The sequence below is a fragment of the Suncus etruscus genome, chromosome 15 (genome assembly GCF_024139225.1).
Source record: "Suncus etruscus isolate mSunEtr1 chromosome 15, mSunEtr1.pri.cur, whole genome shotgun sequence".
Classification (NCBI taxonomy): domain Eukaryota; kingdom Metazoa; phylum Chordata; class Mammalia; order Eulipotyphla; family Soricidae; genus Suncus; species Suncus etruscus.
Genome location: NC_064862.1, coordinates 83,037,725 through 83,054,850, shown reverse-complemented (window position 1 = coordinate 83,054,850; position 17,126 = coordinate 83,037,725). Strand labels below are relative to the sequence as shown.

Sequence of the window (17,126 nt, the reverse complement as noted above, 5' to 3'; positions counted from 1 at the left end):
AAATATTTACTGCACACGTGCCTGCTCCTGTTTTCTCTGGGAACTGGGGAGCGTGGAGGGGGGTGAGGGTTGGGATATGCCTTTCGGTCTCTGCGGCCTTACCCAAGGTCCGCAGTGCTCCTAGGAAGCCCAGCCCTCTAGCTCCTGTGCTATGGGAACCCTCCACCTCGTTGCCCTCCACCCGGCCACTCCCAGACACCCCGCAGGACCACAGCTCAAATCCACCTGTTTTATTTTTTTTTTCTTAAAAAAAGAAAGAACCAAACAGCGGGGGCAGCCACCTGGCTCCCCCGGGCGCGGGGCGTGCATCCTGCGGGCAGGTCCCAGCGCCAGCTGCAGCACCCCAACCCTGCAGTGTCCCCGGGGGGCGCGGGGCGGAGGCGGGGCCGGGTGAGCGAGAACCAGTGTCGAAACGTAAAGTGCTTGGCGAGGCTTCTGGGCCTCGCTCCCTCCTCCACGCCGGGGCCAGGCTCAGTGTCTGTGGCCAAGTCCGTGAGCAAATTGTCCCTGGCCAGGCCCACGGGGCCGGACCCACATCTCTGCTGGCTCTGGGGTCCCACTGGACACTGGCGCCAGTCTAGCCGTCGGAGGGAAGACGCGGGACCTGGGCCATGGCTCCTGGAGCTCGCCTGTGACAGGGAGGAGAGGGGTCAACGCAAGATGGGTGTGGGTTGGGGCAGACTAGGTGGGGTGTTTTGAAGACCGCGGGGAACACACCTGTGGGCGGCGCTCACTGCTGCTTGCAGGCCGACAGGCGACGGAGCCGGCCGCTGGCCTTGCGGGCGGGCGTGGAGACGGCGCTGGCCCTGCGCTCAGCCCGCGCACGGGCGCTCAACTGCGCAGACTCGGTGCCGTTCATGCACACTGCCTTGGGCAGGCCCCGGCTCTGTCCGTTCTGGCCTGAGCCCTCCTCCGGGACCTGTCCTAGGAGGGACAGGACAAGGGGGCTGGTCGGGGCCCGGGGACTGCAGGGCACCAAACCCCGGGGAAGGGTGACTGTGGAATCCTAGGGAAGGGGTGTCAGACCTCCTAGGCACTTTCAGGGGTCACCAGCTGTGCAGGGCCCCACAGTGCTTCAGGCACCCCAAGCCTGAGAATTCCCCACCTCTTCCCCCATGTCCCTCTGTGCTAGGGTCCTGAAGGTCCAGCCCGGGCTCCCGGACACTTCCTGTCAGGGAGTAAAAATCAGGCTATCACTGCCAGAGCCACACCATGGGGGCAGCCTCCTGATATTCAGATTCAGGGCACATTGGGGGTGCTGCTCCTGCCGGGCCACCATCCCCATTGCCCCCTTGGGAAGCTGGGGTGGGGTCAGTGCGAGGCTGCTCACTGGGCACGGGACCATCCTGGCTGGGGCGGCGTTTGATCAGGACACCCATGTTCATGCATACCCTGTGTTCAAGTGCCACTTCAGAAGGGTGTTGTGAACCCCACCATGGGGGAGGGACAGGGATCTGGGGCAACAGATGGGATGGTTGGGTCTGGGTATTGGGATGGGGTGACCAGGTTTTGGGGAACAAAGATGGGGTGACTGGGTCTGGGGGAACAGGTCTGGAGGGACTGGGTCTAGGGGGATAAGGACTGGGTGACCGGGTCAAAGGGAGACAGAATGGGGTGACTGGTTCTAGGGGAAACAGGACAGGGATGAAGTGACTTGTTCTGGGAGTTCGGGGATAGGGTATGCAGGTTGGGGAAAACTGGAATGAGATGACCAGGTCTGGGGTGACAGGGTCTGGGGGAATGGGGATAGGATCAATGGGCCAGTGTCTGGGGAAACAGGGAGCCCTCAGCAGCCTGGGACAGCAGGTTTTCTGCAGAGCATATGGTATCCCCAGTCCTGAGGCAGGACACCCATCCCTATGGCGGAGGAAGAGGGGACCTGAGTGGCCAGCTCCTGGAGGGAACTCTGCCCTGCTGCAACCCCCAGGCTACCCTCCACCCGAGGGCACGGCGCCGAGCAGGGCTCTCTCTGGCACTCAGCACTGTGTGGGCACATATCGGCCTTTATGATGGGCACCACACAGCAGCCCCCACTGCTGCGCTAAGGCCTGGTACCCCCTCCATCCCCCCTCAGTCCTGCGGCCAGCTTGTTTGCACCCCCAGCCTCAGCGTCCTGTCCACAAAGGCCCAAGCACTGGCCATGATGCGACTGACTGTCTCTAAGCCTCAGCCACCTCCTCGACACCTGGGGAAGCAAGGCCGCAGGTCAGAACTAGCGGAGCAAGTGGGGCCACTGGACCCCGACCTACATGGGGCCCGTGGAAGGAACTTCATCATTCTGTGGCTTCCCCATCCCCCAGGGCTCCCTCCTCCTGTGCTCCCTGTCCCTTGGCTCTGCCTGTGGTTCCCTCACTCCGTGACTGCCCACCTGGCACCGTGAAGTCCTGAGTATAGACAATGTCGTCGTCGATGTCGAAGAGATCGTCATCAGCGTCGGCAGCACAGCCATGCAGGTCCTCCAGGTAGGGCACCACAGTCATGCCACGCCAGCGGTCGCGGCAGTCGGCACTCGGCGGGATGGGCACGGGCGCCTCAGTGGGCGGATGCTTCTTGCGGAACCAGCTGCGGGGCAGGAGGTGGCACTGCAGGCACTCCTCAGGACACCCCAGTGAGGCAGAAATGGAGCCTCGGTCCGCACATAGGCGGGGGTGGCGGGATCATTGGCTGGGAGACTCCAAGACTGTGCTCCTGAACCCCACAAGAGCTCCCTGCCAGTGCTCCTGACCTGGGGCAAGGTTGGGAGGGGCAGCACAGAGTGGCGACAAGTGCCTCCCCCAACCCCAGATGACAGGGACCCCAGGCCCTAAGTTGGGGTGCGCTGCCCACCCCCTTCACCTGTGCTGCCGGATCTGCTGCAGCGAGAATCTCCGGGCCGGCTCATACTCCAGCATCCCTGGGGAAAGCACAGTGATGTGGGTGGAGCAGCACCAGGGGACCCCCCCCCCCCCCCGCAAGGCTGAGCACCAGAGCTGCGGGCACCTCACCTCTGAGTAGGTCAGAGAGAGGGGACCCACAGTCCCCTGGGATGGTGTAGTCGCCCTTGCCGATGTTCTCGAACAGCTTGTAGATGTTGTCCCCTTCGAAGGGGTACAGGCCAGTAGTGATGTTGTAGCTTTGGGAACAAGGAAGATATGCCTTGAGTAGGGGAGTAGAGGGGCTGCCAGGGGCAGCAACTTCACAAGCCCCTGATCCTAGCCCGTCCCAGCTCCACTCCCACCTCCTGCTGAATGGCCCCAGAATAAACCCAGGTTCAATTCAAGGCATCCCGTATGGTCTCCTGAGCCTGCCAGGAGCAATTTCTGAGCACAGAGCCAGGAGTAACCCGAGCACTGGCGGGTGTGCCCCCCACCCAAAAAAAAAGTACCACAACCACCCTCCAGAGGCCAGCGCAGGGCCTGGCAGGGCTGCACAAGCCATCAGGGATCAGCAGCCTTCATCCACCAGCCCCAAGGGTCCCTGGAAGAGCTGCTCTTCCCCCCAGCACCCCAGGGCGCTGCTGCGGAGCACTCACAGAGTCACCCCCGCAGACCAGATGTCCACCTTGAAGCCAGAGAAGGTGTCCAGGCCATTGGCGATCTCTGGGGGCTGGAAGGCGGGAGAGCCCTGGCTCGTCCTGCACGTGTCGTCCTCCGCGAAGGGGTGCAAAGCCTGAAGGGGGCAGCCACAGGGGAGGTGTTTCAGGGGAGCCCCAATGGAATCCTGGGCACTGTCCTGCCCCAGCCCATACCCACCTCAGCCACGCCCAGGTCAGAGATCTTGAGCGTGCCGCCCGTGGTCAGCAACAGGTTGCCCGGCTTGATGTCTTTGTGCACAATTCCCTGACTGTGCAGGTATTCCAGGCCATCCACCAGCTGGCAGAAGTACCTGCGGGCATGGGATACACCAGTCCCCCACTCAGTACCTGCCGGCTCCAGGGCCTCAGGGTGTATGGGAGCGAGGCTGAGAGGGGTGAGCCAGGCACTCACCCATGGGCCTGGCACACGGGGAAGCGGCGCTCGGGCACGCTGTCCAGCATCTCCTGCATGCCGCAGACACAGTATTCCATCACCATATACGTGCCACGCTAAGGAAAGCTCCACTCGAATCCAAGCTCCTACTACAGCCCCACCTGCCACCCTCCTGCCCCACCCCTGTGGGGAGGGGAGAGCCCAGTGCCCCCGGGGGGGGGGGGGGTGGAGGTGCCATTGGCCACCCAGGATATATCTTCTGCTTCTCCTCGTTATACAGCACGTCCACCAACTGGATGACATTCTGGTGCCGTAGCCGCCGCAGTAGCTGAATCTCCCTGTGGGATGGGGAGAAAGTTCAGAGTCTTCACCACACTAAAGCCCCAGCCCATGCATGGATGCTCCTGGAGGGTGTTCCGGCCCAGCCCCTCTCTGGCTTTATAAAAAAAAAAGGCCACAAAGGTTGGTGTGATAACACAGGGGAAAGGGAAGTTGTTTGTGTTGTATGCAGATGGCCCAAGTTCAATCCCAGGCATCCCATATGGTCTCCCAAGCCTAAGCGCTGCTGGGTATGGCCCCAACACACACAGAATAAAGGCCACAGACAAGGACTCACAGGGTGTGGCCAGGCGGGCACATAAACCTGCAGGAAGGAGTCCCCAAGATATTCATGCCAAGGTAGGTGAGGCCCCCAGGTGCCCCCTGTTGTGGTCCAGAGTGTGCAAGTAGGGGCTGGTGACCCCAACTATGCCTCAAAAGGCAGAACACAGCCAGGTGACCTGCTCTCAACACAGCTGTGCTCCAAACCCTGAGAAGCCAGCTCAGTCCCACAACTCAGGCCAGAGATACATGACAAGAGGTGAGGCTTCCTGTGGAGCCACACCAGTCTCCCAGATTTGCTCCCAGGCACCCCATGTGGTCTGTGGTCCCTAGAGCACCTCGAGGTGTGGTCCCACCCCATTTTGAAAAAATTAAAAAGAACCTGCCCCAAGAGGCTGAATGGCACCCAGACAATTGAAAGGCTGCAGCAGGAAACACAGGGAGAGCCCCGCCCCGCACTGTCCAGGTTTCCTGCAGAATTGCTTCCTCTAGGAAGCCTTCCTGAATGCTCAGACTCTGGGGCACTTATCCAGAGGGCAGATCCCTGGAGTTTGAGATGGTCCTCAGATTGGCCTGCAGACCCTGCCACAGACACACAGACACACAGACACAGACACAGACACAGACACACACACACACACAGACACACACACACACACACACACACACACACACACACACACACACACGGCAGATCCCTGGAGTTTGAGATGGTCCTCAGATTGGCCTGCAGACCCTGCCACAGACACACACACACACACACACACACACACCCTCCTCCCCCCCCCCCCCCCCCCCCCGGTGGAGTCACAAGGACCCTGTGACCACTAGCACCCATTGGTGCAAAAAATGCCAAGCCTCCCAGAGTTTGGGGCAACATGTAAGCCACAAGACCCTACTCCCCGACTGAATGGGGAGACTGCTGGTAAGGTGGGGAGGGCCCACCTTAGGCCCAACAAGGGCTCGGGCTCTCCCTCTGGCTCATACCTACCCTCTCACCAGGGGCCCAAAGCCTGGGAAGTTACCCCCACTGGGGAATGGTCCTCAGGACCCAGGACTAAGTGCTCAGCCAACATCTGGGCTCCCCACACAGTAAGGAGGCACAGTGCCCGGCTCATTACTGCAGACTCCAGCAGAGTGGCTCATACCCCCAGGGTCCAGTGGGGACTGGATCCAGGTTTCAGGCCAGTGTGGGATGAATGCAGCAGGCCTTGCCCAATCCCAGAAGTGGACCCAGGCCTAACATGACCCCCAGTCCTGCTCTGCCAACCAGCCTGATTCCTTAGCGCCCAGGAATCATCCATCACCCCCTGGGAATGGGTCATGCAACAGCAATTCAAAGGAAACAGGTAGCCCCGGGGCTTGTATGCTGAGCCAGGGACACCAGGCAGAGGAGACCCCGGTCTCCAACAACAGAAGCAGGAGAGACCAGCCAGCTCCTGGCCATGATGTCCCCTGTGGTGGCTAGGTGTTAAGCAGCAGAACACCCGCCCTGTCACCGGCTTGGAGCCTCTAACTGGGGAACTGGCCCCGACCCAAAGGTTGTGGGCAGTGCACGGGGCAGCCTTGGGGCTCAGGGGGGACCCAGCGGTGTCTGTTCCTAGTCTCTGGCCCAGAGAAAACAGGGCAGTTGCAGAGAAAGCCAGGCCCAGGGACGGAGGAAGTGAGGGAGGAAGTAGTGCTTCCGGGGGCCCTGCCCTCAGCCCAGCCCCTGATAGAGCTATGGGGGAGCAGTTTCTGATCAACCAGAGGGTCACTGGGGAACCCAGGCAGGGAGTGGCCAGGCCAGGGAAAAGAGAAAGACCCGCAGGCACAAAGGTACAAGGCACACAGGCCCATATGCACACAAGTACACAGATACACAGGTAGGTACGCACACAGAGATCAGGTAGGTACGCACATAGAGATACACGCATGTACAGGTATGCAAGCACGCACACACACATAAACACAAAGGGGCCCAGCGCCTCCCTGAAGGACAGTAAACGTGGGGGAGGGTGGAAATCCAACAGGGTTTGAGCAGTTCAGCTGAGGCTTCTGCACACACGAGTCCCTCCCTGTACACAGTGCTCTTGTAGCTAAGAGCAAGAGGTGTGAAGACTGGGAAGGCCAAGGTCCCAGGTCTAATGTCCAGTGCAGCCCCAAAATGCCTGAGGTCTAAGAACTATTTAGGGGACCCGCCTGGGGAGAGAAAATGGCCCCCAAGGCTGCCCATGGCGGGTCCCGGGGTGAGCAGGTATGCGGTGGGTTTGTTGAAGGCTGGGGGGTGGCGCAAAACTCGGACTGGACAGTTACACAACTCAGTGCGGCCCGCCCGATTACACATTAACTGGGCGACTTTCCTGGGCCTTGGGGACACGGGGCAGAAGGCGGGGCAGGGGGAGGCCCCAGGCACTGCCCAGGAGCGGCTCCAGGCCAGCCCCAACCCCTGAAGTACCCTCAAGCCCGGCCAGTGCACCCAAGGGACAGGATAGCAGATGCAGCACTGCAGGGGTCAAGGCAGCCCTCACCCTATAGCCCACTTCAGCAGATGCCCGCCTTCAGTCAGCCATAGGACAGAGTAGCTGAGGACACTCAGACATGGGGCGCCTAGGCGTCTACAGTACAGGAGGGCTGCTGCGGGGTACCGGGGACGACGTGAGGGATGGAGTAATGGGCATGGGGTTTGGTGGACAGCTGCAGGGTACAGGAGGGTGGAATGGGGTATGGACACAAAGTATGGGGTAGACATGGGTCATAGGGGGTGGGCACGGGTTATGGGGGCCAGTATAACCTGAGGCTGATCTCAGGGGCCCAAAGCTCCTACTTTCTGATGGCTCAGGAACAGAGCTATTGTCCTCAGCTGCCACCCCTGCAGTGACTCCAGATGTGCAGCCCAGCACCAAACTCCTGGATATCGGGAGCAGGACCCCAACAGTCACCCGCATCATAGGAGCACTGAGGGTATTCAGGGCTGACCCGACAGGCTCAAGGTCCCAGGTTTGATCCCCAGCACCAGTGGACTAGAGCAGCAGATCCATCTACAGGCAGGAACTTTTTCCCACCCAGATACTAAGAGGGGACAAGTAGGGCACCTCCTTACCGCCTGCACTGTCAAGGGAAGAGCTGCGTGGAAGTGGAGGGTTCACAGCTCACAGCTCGGATCCCATCAGAGCAGCTTGGGGTGCTGGATCCCATCAGAGCGGCATGGGGTGCTACAGTGGCCGAAAGCCCCTCACCCCATCTCCCCAGCTTATCTGCTGTCTCATCACCCCAGAGATAGATGGGGCAGGTGGGCCCTCAGCAGTCCCACACTTCTGGGCCAAGACTCACTGGCTCCCCATTAGGCCGATGCTGGCCACCTCTCTGGCCTCAGTTTCTCTTTAGACTCCCTAGAAGCACTTGAGCTCTTCTGCTTCCTGTGGGTGCTAGTTTGACCCGCCTTACAACAGCCAGCGGGTCTGAGGCTGAGTTACCTCCCCTTTAGTGTGGGCCCCGAACCCCAAAGCTCAAGAGGGCCGGACCCAGGCTAGGGACATGCTGAGAGGGCAGGGGGTCATTCCAGCACCCATCACTCTCTCCACAGTGAGCAGCGAGTCGGGAGGTGTCAGCTGGGGGACACCCGCTCAGCCCTCAGTCCCCACTCAGCACTCATGCCCTGTTCCCGGCCGGAGCGGGAAGGCGGTGAAAGCAGATACTCGGGCAGCACCGCCCAGGCCAGCTGCGGGCACCAAGCCACGGCCGTGTGGCCAAGGTCAGCGCCTGGACGCCGAGATAAACCCCTCCTGGGTAGCAGTGGGCCGGGAGGGCCCGGGATAGGCAGTGGCGATAAGGGGTGAGGATCCCCAAGCCCCAAGAACCAACCCCCAGCACCACCAGCCCAGGAGTGCGAGGCAGACTCCCCCCAACCCTCCATGCCAGTCCGCAGGGCACCAAGCCTAACACGGGGTACCTGGGAATCAGGGAGAACACAAGCGTGGGAACTGAGGGGGTGTCTCTGAAGGGACGCCACAGGGCCTGGAGTTGGGGAAGTCCACTCTAGCACCCCCAACACCCCAATAGAGGAGGCCCTGCTGGCTGATATGGTAGCAGGCTCAGACATTTCTATGCCCGGCATCCTAGTGGATCCTGGGAGATGTCTCCCCCAAGAACACAACCAACTGTCACACCGCAGGGACCCCTGGAGGGCTCCCCGCCGGCTCCCCAGAAGGTCAGGAAACAGTGGGAGTCCCACTGCGAGAAGAGAAGAGAACTCTGATCTCCAAAGGGCACCGCAGCGAGACCCCCTTGCAAAGTTCCGGAGCCCTGCCGGGAAAGGAGGTGCTCCAGGAGAGGGGGGACAGTTGGCACCCTGCCTCTACGCTCCCCCACAACTCACTCACTTCTTCACGTTGGCCTCTCCGTTGGGGATGCGCCGCAGCTTCTTCTTCTTGAGGATCTTGACGGCGCGGCGGCACAGCGTCTCCGAGTCCAGCACCTCCTTGACTTTGCCGTAGGAGCCCTCGCCCAGCAGGTCCCCCATCAGGTACTTGCCGATGAGCTTGGCCCGCTTGCGGCGGGGCTGGTAGATGACCTCGGTGGAGTCGATGCGGTGGATGAACGTGTCCATCCCCACCGACATGAGCTCGTCGTCGGGAAACAGGCCGAGGGGCTGCGGCTCGGCCACCTCCATCCTGGATCCTCCACTCCCGGGGTTCGGGGGAGCCGGGCCGCCCCCGCCTTCTTCTCCCTCGCCCGCACAAGTCCCCCTCGGCCTCACCCCCCAAAAAAACAAACAAAATCTCAAACAGAAACCAACAGAACACTCGCCCCCCGCCCCCCAAAAAAAGAAGCCCAAAAAAGTCAGGGACACCCCAAGCCCGCCACTAGTGGCCCAGAGACGGATTTCTGTCCAGGCGGCGGCTGGGCCGGGGAGTTGCGGAGAGAGGCGGAACCCCGGAGGGCGGCGCCGGCGCGGCTGGGCTATCGGGGGGCCTCGGAGCTCTAGGTCATCCTCCGGGGACGCGCGGCCGTCGGGGCCCCCACGACGAGGCCGCCCGCAGCCGCCATCCTGCCCCCTCCAGCGGGCCGAGCCGGGCCGGGCCGGGCGCGCGCACTGAGCCCCGCGCGGAGCCGGCTGCGGGGTGCGGGCGCGCGGGGCGGCCGAGCCGGGACCCCCCGAAGCGGCGTTGCAGGGAGCGGAGGGTCCGACCGCTCGGGGGGCCCGGGAAGGGCTGCGCGGACCCCGCCCCGCCCGCCCGGCCGGGGACCCCCGAGCGGCCGCCCCGCGCCCCTCAACGACAGGCGCGCCCGCTGCTGCCGGCCACCAACCGCGGGCAGCCGGGCGCGAGAAGTGCCGGCCGCGGGGCTGCGGGCGGCCCAGGCGGCGCCGGCCGGGGGTGGCGCCCCGAAGCCGGCGCGAGTGCAGCAGGCGAGCCGGCCCGGGGAGGAGCCCGGCCCATGCACAGGCGCCGCGCGCGGAGCCGGAGCCGCCGCCTCACGGGCAGGCGCCCCGGGCCGCCTCCCGCTTCCGCGCCCCGCACGCCGCCGCCATCTTGTTTACCGCCCTACGCCGTCGCACGCGCCGCCGCACGCCCCGCCGAGGCCACGCCCCTACGTGGAGACGACGTGACCATCCATTGGCTCTTTTAGTGAGCCCCGCCCCTACGGGAGCTTAGGATTGGTCCGCTGGGTGCTATGGGCGGGTCGCAGCGCGGGGATTGGCTCGCGTTTGGCCCCGCCCCGGTAGGCGGAAAGAGACGCGCTGATAGGCCTTCGGAGACGCCCGTCAGGGAGGAGGCGGGGAAAGGCGTGCGCTCTGTCCCCAGGACCCCCCTCGCAACTTGTCCCTGGCTTTGATTGACGTCCCTGTAGAAGGTGGTCTGGCCCGAGGGGGCGCGATCCCTAACGGTTTTCTCCGATCGGTGGCCAGGTGGGAGCTTTGCCCGATAGTTGCGACCCCCCACAAGTTGAGAGGTTGGGTCAAAGGTCAAAAAGTGGCTCAAAGTGGGCCCAAGTGATACAACGCAGTGGACCTGGCTTTTGTTTTGCATGCAAGCTGATCCGAGTTGGATCCCCTCTGCATCTCATAGGGTCCCCCAGAACTTGCCTGCAGTGATTTCTGAGTGTGGCCCAAAAACCAAAACCAGAAATAAAAAAAGAAAAGAAAAGAACAGTCTGGAGAATTAAACCAGCCATTTAAGCACTTTCCTCGCACACCAGCCACCCGACTTCAGTCCCCAAGGCCCTGAAGGTCACTCAGGCTGCTGCTCCGCCAGGAATATACTGATTGCCACTGGCTGGGACCCAACCAAACGAAACAAACAAAATAGAATAGGCAAATTAGGGCTGGAAATGTCGACAAAGTTTCATATATATATGTACATAAATATATACAGGCATATTGATGTTCTGAGGCCTCATCCAGTGATATTCAGGGGGTATTCCTGGGTCTGTGCTCAGGGGTCACTCCTGGCAGGCTCAAGGGACCATATGAGTTGCCAGGGTTTAAACCCTGTCTGCCAAGTTCAGGACAGACTATCACCCTCCCCACTGTACTATTTCTCCACCTCCTGCTTATTTCCTTTTGTTTTAACTTTTTTTGGGGGCGCCACACCCGGTGACCCTCAGGGGTTACTCGTGGCTATGCACTCAGAAATCACTCCTGGCTTGGGGGACCCTTTGGGACGCTGGGAATTGAACCCAGATCTGTCCTGTGTCAGCCGCGTGTAAGGCGAGCGCCCTACCGCTGTGCTATTGCTCTGGCCCCGTAACCTTTTTTTTTTTTTTTTTTTTTTTTTTGGAACCAGAAAAGATTTATTGTGTCCTAAGAAATGGCGCAGTATGTTTTTGTTTGTTTGTTTGTTTTTGGCACAGTATGTTGAAGCAATTTAAGATTGCCCCGTCCTGCCTCTCGTGTCACGTGATCCCCAAGCACAGAGAAGTAGCCTCCAGATACCTCTGGGTATCTGGATATCAAAAAAGCCACTTTTGGGGGCTGGAGAGATAGCATGAAGGTAAGGCGTTTGCTTTGCATGCAGAAGGACAGTGTTCAATCCCGGCATCCTATATAGTCCCCCGAGCCTGTCAGGAGCGATTTCTGAGCATAGAGCCAAGAGTAACCCCTGAACGCTGCTGGATGTGGCCCCCCCAAAAAAAGCCACTTTTGCTGGAGAAATGTTAAGTTAAGGCTCTTGGCTTACAAGAGAACATGAACCTGGCTTGAATCCCCAGCAAGTCATAAGCACCATTAGGTATGACCTCTGAGCATTGGGTGTAGTCCAAAACCAAAAAGTTATCAATAACAATAGATAATTTTTAGGAGCCAGAGAGACAATACAGGGGTAAGGGAACCAGAGAGATAGCATAGAAGTAGGGTGTTTGCCTTGCATACAGAAGGACCCAGCATCCCATATGGTCCCCCGAGCCTGCCTGGAGCAATTTCTGAGCCAGGAGGGACTCCTGGGTGTCCGGGTGTGACCCAAAAAACAAAACAAAAACAAAAACAAAAATAGAGTACCATCGTCCTTATCTCAATTCCTGGTATCTGAACTCCCCAAAGGAGTGATCCATTAGCCAAGAACCAAAAATAAGTCCTGAACCATTAGGTGCCCTTCCCCAATACAAATAAAATAAAATAAACATTTTTGGGGAGAAGGTTGGGTCTCACCTGGCAGTACTCAGAGTTCACTCCTGCTTCAGGAATTACTCCTGGTGTGGATACAGAGACCCTATGCGAAACCAGGGAAAGAACTTGGGTTATTTTTTTGCTTTTATTCTTTTTATTTTTTTATTTTGTTTGTTTGATTTTGGGCCACACCAAGTGAAGTTCAGGGGTTACTCCTGACTATGCGCTCAAAAATAGGTCCTGGTTGGGGCTGGAGAGATAGCATGGAGGTAAGGCATTTGCTTTGCATGCAGAAGGACAGTGGTTCAAATCCCGGCATCCCATATGGTCCCCCAAGCCTGTCAAGAGTGACTTCTGAGCATAGAGCCAGGAGTAACCCCTGATCACTGTTGGGTGTGACCCCCCAAAAAAAAAGATATAGCTCCTGACTCAGGAGACCATATGGGATGCCAGGAATAGAACTCAGGTCCATCTGTGCAAGGCAAATGCCTTACCTAGTGCCACCGCTCCGGCCCCGCTTTTATTCTTTTTAAATTTCTTTTTTTGTTTTGTTGTTTTGGGTCTACACCCAGTGATGCCCAGGGGTTACTCCTGGCAGGCTTGTGGGACCATATGGGATACTGGGGATCAAACCAAGGTTGGCCATCTGCAAGGCAAATGCCCTACCCACTGTACTATCTCTCTGACTGTGTTTAGGGATTACTCCATGGTATGCCCTCAGTCATCAATCTTGGCAGCCTCAGGGGACCACATGGAATGTCAGGATCGGACCTAGACTGGCTGCCCTGCAAGGCAAGTGCCCTCCCCGCTGTACTATCACTTCTACCCTTCAACTTTGGGAGGGGGCATGTCACATCTGATGGCGCTCAGAAGCTCAGAAGTCGCTCCTGGCAGGCACAGGGAACCATATGGCATGCCAGGATTTAAACCATCATCCATCCTGGTTCGGCTGCGTGCAAGGCAAATTTCTGCCATCATTCCAGCCCTGAGGCCCTTCATCTTATTAGTACAAATGTGTTAGTGCTCATGTTTAGATAAGGGAGTGCAGCCCGGGGCATTACACAGAGGACACGGAGGTGGCTGAACATTAGGTCATTTATGTCCAAGGAATTAACCTGTGTGTGTCCCTAATTTAATAGCCCAAACCCAGAAAATTTAGGAAATGGTAGTATTTGATTTCTGTTCCAAGATGGTTGGGGGTACTGAACCCCAAATGTATGAACTGCCTACAACTCTGTGCAGCAGTCCAAGTCCCAGTAATGCTTTTGTGGGGAGCATTCTAGGCATTTCAAGGGACCTTGTCGAAAGAGGGTAAGGGGCAAGAGCATGTTGGTATAGAGTGGGAAGAGCACTTGCCTTGCAAGTGGCCATCCCAGGTTCAATCCCCAACACCCACTATGGTCCCCTGGGCCAGGAATGATGCCTGAGCACAGAGCCAGTCAGGAATAAACCTTATCCTGAGCACAGTGGATGTGACCTAAAAAAGGGGGGCGGGCAGGGGACAAGCTAGGACTACAAAACTAGATAACCCTCATGAATCCATATCCATGTGCCCCCAAGTTCCTTCTGAGGAGTTTGTAAAGAGCAGAGCAAAACAAAACAAAAAACAAAACAAAACAAAACAAAACAAACAAAAACAACTATAATGGAAAAGAAAGAAATGAGAAGAAACTTTTGGAAGTTTGGGCTACACCTGATGGCATCAGGGGTTACTCCTGGCTCTGCGCTTAGAAATTACTCCTGGCAGGCTCAGGGCACTATATGAAATGCTGGGGATTAAACCCGGGTCAGTCCAGGGTTGACCACACACAAGGCAAATATCCTATGCTCTGTGCTATCACTCTGGTTCTGGAAAAATATTGAAACAAAATTTACTCGAAGAACTCAAGAAGAAAAGTTTCCAGGGGCCCGAGCAGTGGCGCAAGGGGTAAGATGTCTGCCTTGCATGCTCTAGCCTATGACGGACCATGGTTTGATCCTCCAGTGTCCATATGGTCCCCCAAGCCAGGGGTGATTTCTGAGCGCATAGCCAAGAGTAACCCTGAGTGTCACCGGGTATGACTCAAAAACCAAAAAAGGGGGCAGGCGAGATAGCATGGAGGTAGGGCATTTGCCTTCCATGCAGAAGAATGGAGGTTTGAATCCCGGCATCCCACATGGTCCGCCGTGCCTGCCAGGGGAAATTTCTGAGCGCAGAGCCAGGAGTAACCCCTGAGTGCTGCCGACTGTGGCCCAAACCCTCCCCCCCCCAAAGAAAAAGATCAAGTCTAGGGCCCTGTGTGACTTTCTAGTGGGTAAGAACCTTGTCTTCCCTGTAAGCAAACTGAAATTGATACCTGGCATCCCATATGATCCCCTCAAACTGCCAGGAAGACATAGAGCTAGAAGTAACCTCTTACACATCTCCCACACATGAAGAAGGAGGAGGAGGAGGAGGAGGAGGAAGAAGAAGAAGAAGAAAAAGAAGAAGAAGAAGAAAGAAGAAGAAAGAAGAAGAAGAAAGAAGAAGAAGAAGAAGAAGAAAGACAGAAAGAAAGACAGAAAGAAAGAAAGAAAGAAAGAAAGAAAGAGACAGAAAGAAAGAAAGAAAGAAGAAGAAAGAAAGAAAAGAAAGAAAGAAAGAAAGAAAGAAAGAAAGAAAGAAAGAAAGAAAGAAAGAAAGAAGAAAAGCCTCGGGCCCGGAGAGATAGCACAGTGGCGTTTGCCTTGCAAGCAGCCAATCCAGGACCTAGGGTGGTTGGTTCGAATCCCGGTGTCCCATATGGTCCCCCGTGCCTGCCAGGAGTTATTTCTGAGCAGACAGCCAGGAGTAACCCCTGAGCACCGCCGGGTGTGGCCCAAAAAACCAAAAAAAAAAAAAAAAAAAAAAAAAAGAAGAAGAAGAAAAGCCTCTTACCCACTCCTTGAAAGGCAGTAAAATCAAAGAATTCAAGAAGTCTGCATGCAGTCTTATCTATTGATGAAATTAAGTGTCTAGAGAAATAAAGTCATTTGGACTTGAGAAGTTTCTTGTGAGTGCAGAGCCAGGAACCACCCTCTGAGTGCATTCAGGTGTGGCCCCAAAACAAACAAACAAAAATAGAAGTAACTTAGGGTCAGAGAGATAGCATGGAGGTAGGGCATTTGCCTTGCATGCAGAAGGAGGCTCAAATTCGACATTCCATATGGTCCGATTGATTTTTTGTTTGTTTGTTTTTGGGTCACACTTGGCAGCACTCAGGTGTTATTCCAGGCTCGATGCTCAGAAACCGCTCCTGGCAGGCTCAAGGGACCCTATGGGATGCTGGGATTCGAACCACCATCCTTCTGCATAAAAGGCAAACGCCCTACCTCCATGTTATCTCTCCTGCCCCCAGGGTTGATTTCTGAGCTCAGAGCCAGGAGTAACCCCAGAGCACTGCCGGGTGTGACGCAGAAACAAAAACAAACAAACAAAAGAAGTAACTTAGGGGCTCTGTGCTCAGGATTTATTCCTGATGAAGCTGGGGCACAAGTGAGGGGACCTTATGGGATCAAATCCTGGTTTAACCTTGTGCAAGGCAAGTGCTGTATTATCTCTCTTTTTTCTTTTTTTTGGTTTTTGGGCCACACCCGGCGGTGCTCAGGGGTTACTCCTAGCTGTCTGCTCAGAAATAGCTCCTGGCAGGCACGGGGGACCGGGATTCGAACCAACCACCTTTGGTCCTGGATTAGCTGCTTGTAAGGCAAACGCCCTGTGCTATCTCTCCGGGCCCTTTTTTTGGTTTTTTGATGCTCAGGGGTTACTCCTGGCTACACGCTCAGAAATTGCCCCTGGCTTGGGGGGACCATATGGGACACCGGGGGATCGAACCGTGGTCCTTTCCTTGGCTAGCGCTTGTAAGGCAGACACCTTACCTCTAGCGCCACCTCGCCGGCCCCCGAAGATTTTTTTTTTTTTTTAGGCCACACCTGGCAATGCTTAGGGGTCACTCCAGGAAAACTATACAGGATGGTAGAGATTGAACTCAGAGGTGGGCAGAGTGGAAGGTAAATGCCCTTCCCTTTGTGCAATCACTCCAGCGCCTAAAATTGTAGTTTTTGTTCTTGGTAGGACTTGGAAGACCACATCTGTGCTCTGAGGTTGCTCTCAGTGCTGTTATGGGGACCATCCCATGCCCGGGCTTGAACCTTCAATCTTACATTCAGACCTCTGTCTCTGTCTCTCTCTTCCTTGACCCTCCACAGCACTCCGGCTCGGCTCTCTGCTGGCCCCTCCCGGCTGAGTGTGGAGCTGCTCGCAAGAGGCGTCCAAGGCGGGATTTGCAGAGCTGCCGGCAGGGGGCAGTATTGATCCGTGAGGCAGCAGTACCTGCTCATTGCCCCTCCTTTCCTTCCACTGGTGGTGACATTCCACCAGAGACCCCCCAGAATCTTCTCCCTCCCTCCCACTTTGGGCCATCTTTATAGAGATGCGCCCCCTAGCAACGAAGCCTCATATTTCGTTCATAAATAATCAAAGCATTGAGTAACAAATGCAAGTAATAATTATCATTCTTGTAAGCATAGAAATAAGTTGGGGGGCCCGGAGAGATAGCACAGCGGTGTTTGCCTTGCAAGCAGCCGATCCAGGACCAAAGGTGGTTGGTTCGAATCCCGGTGTCCCATATGGTCCCCCGTGCCTGCCAGGAGCTATTTCTGAGCAGACAGCCAGGAATAACTCCTGAGCACCGCCGGGTGTGGCCCAAACACCAAAAAAAAAAAAAAAAGAAATAAGTTGGGGCTGGAGTGATAGCACAGCGGGTAGGGCGGGTAGGGCGTTTGCTTTGCATGCTGCAAACCTGGGCTCTATCCCAGGCATCCCATATGGTTCCCCCCACCCCGAGTCTGCCAGGAGCTATTTCTAACGCAGAGCCAGAAATAATCCCTGAGCACAGCAGGGTATGGCCCCCCAAAATAAAACAAACTAACATAATAAGATCAAGAGGCCAGAGGGATAGCACAGAGGGGAGGGTGCTTGCTTTGCATTTGGCCAA

At 57.1% G+C, this 17,126-nt stretch overlaps 2 protein-coding genes across 4 annotated transcripts in view; one reads left to right on the top strand and one right to left on the bottom strand.

Moving 5' to 3' along the window:
• The window catches only part of POLR2E (RNA polymerase II, I and III subunit E), a 140,318-nt gene that overhangs the window by 52,017 nt on the left and 71,175 nt on the right, over positions 1-17,126 (top strand). The window lies entirely within an intron of this gene.
• Positions 245-9,202, bottom strand: STK11 (serine/threonine kinase 11). Its single transcript, XM_049787935.1, has 10 exons — positions 8,909-9,202; positions 4,202-4,285; positions 3,966-4,055; positions 3,732-3,864; positions 3,512-3,648; positions 2,985-3,112; positions 2,836-2,893; positions 2,369-2,562; positions 718-924; positions 245-629 (listed from the first exon to the last, which is right to left on the bottom strand). Exons 1-9 carry the CDS (start codon positions 9,196-9,198, stop codon positions 731-733), a joined length of 1,308 nt encoding a protein of 435 aa, XP_049643892.1. The 5' UTR covers positions 9,199-9,202; the 3' UTR covers positions 245-629; positions 718-730.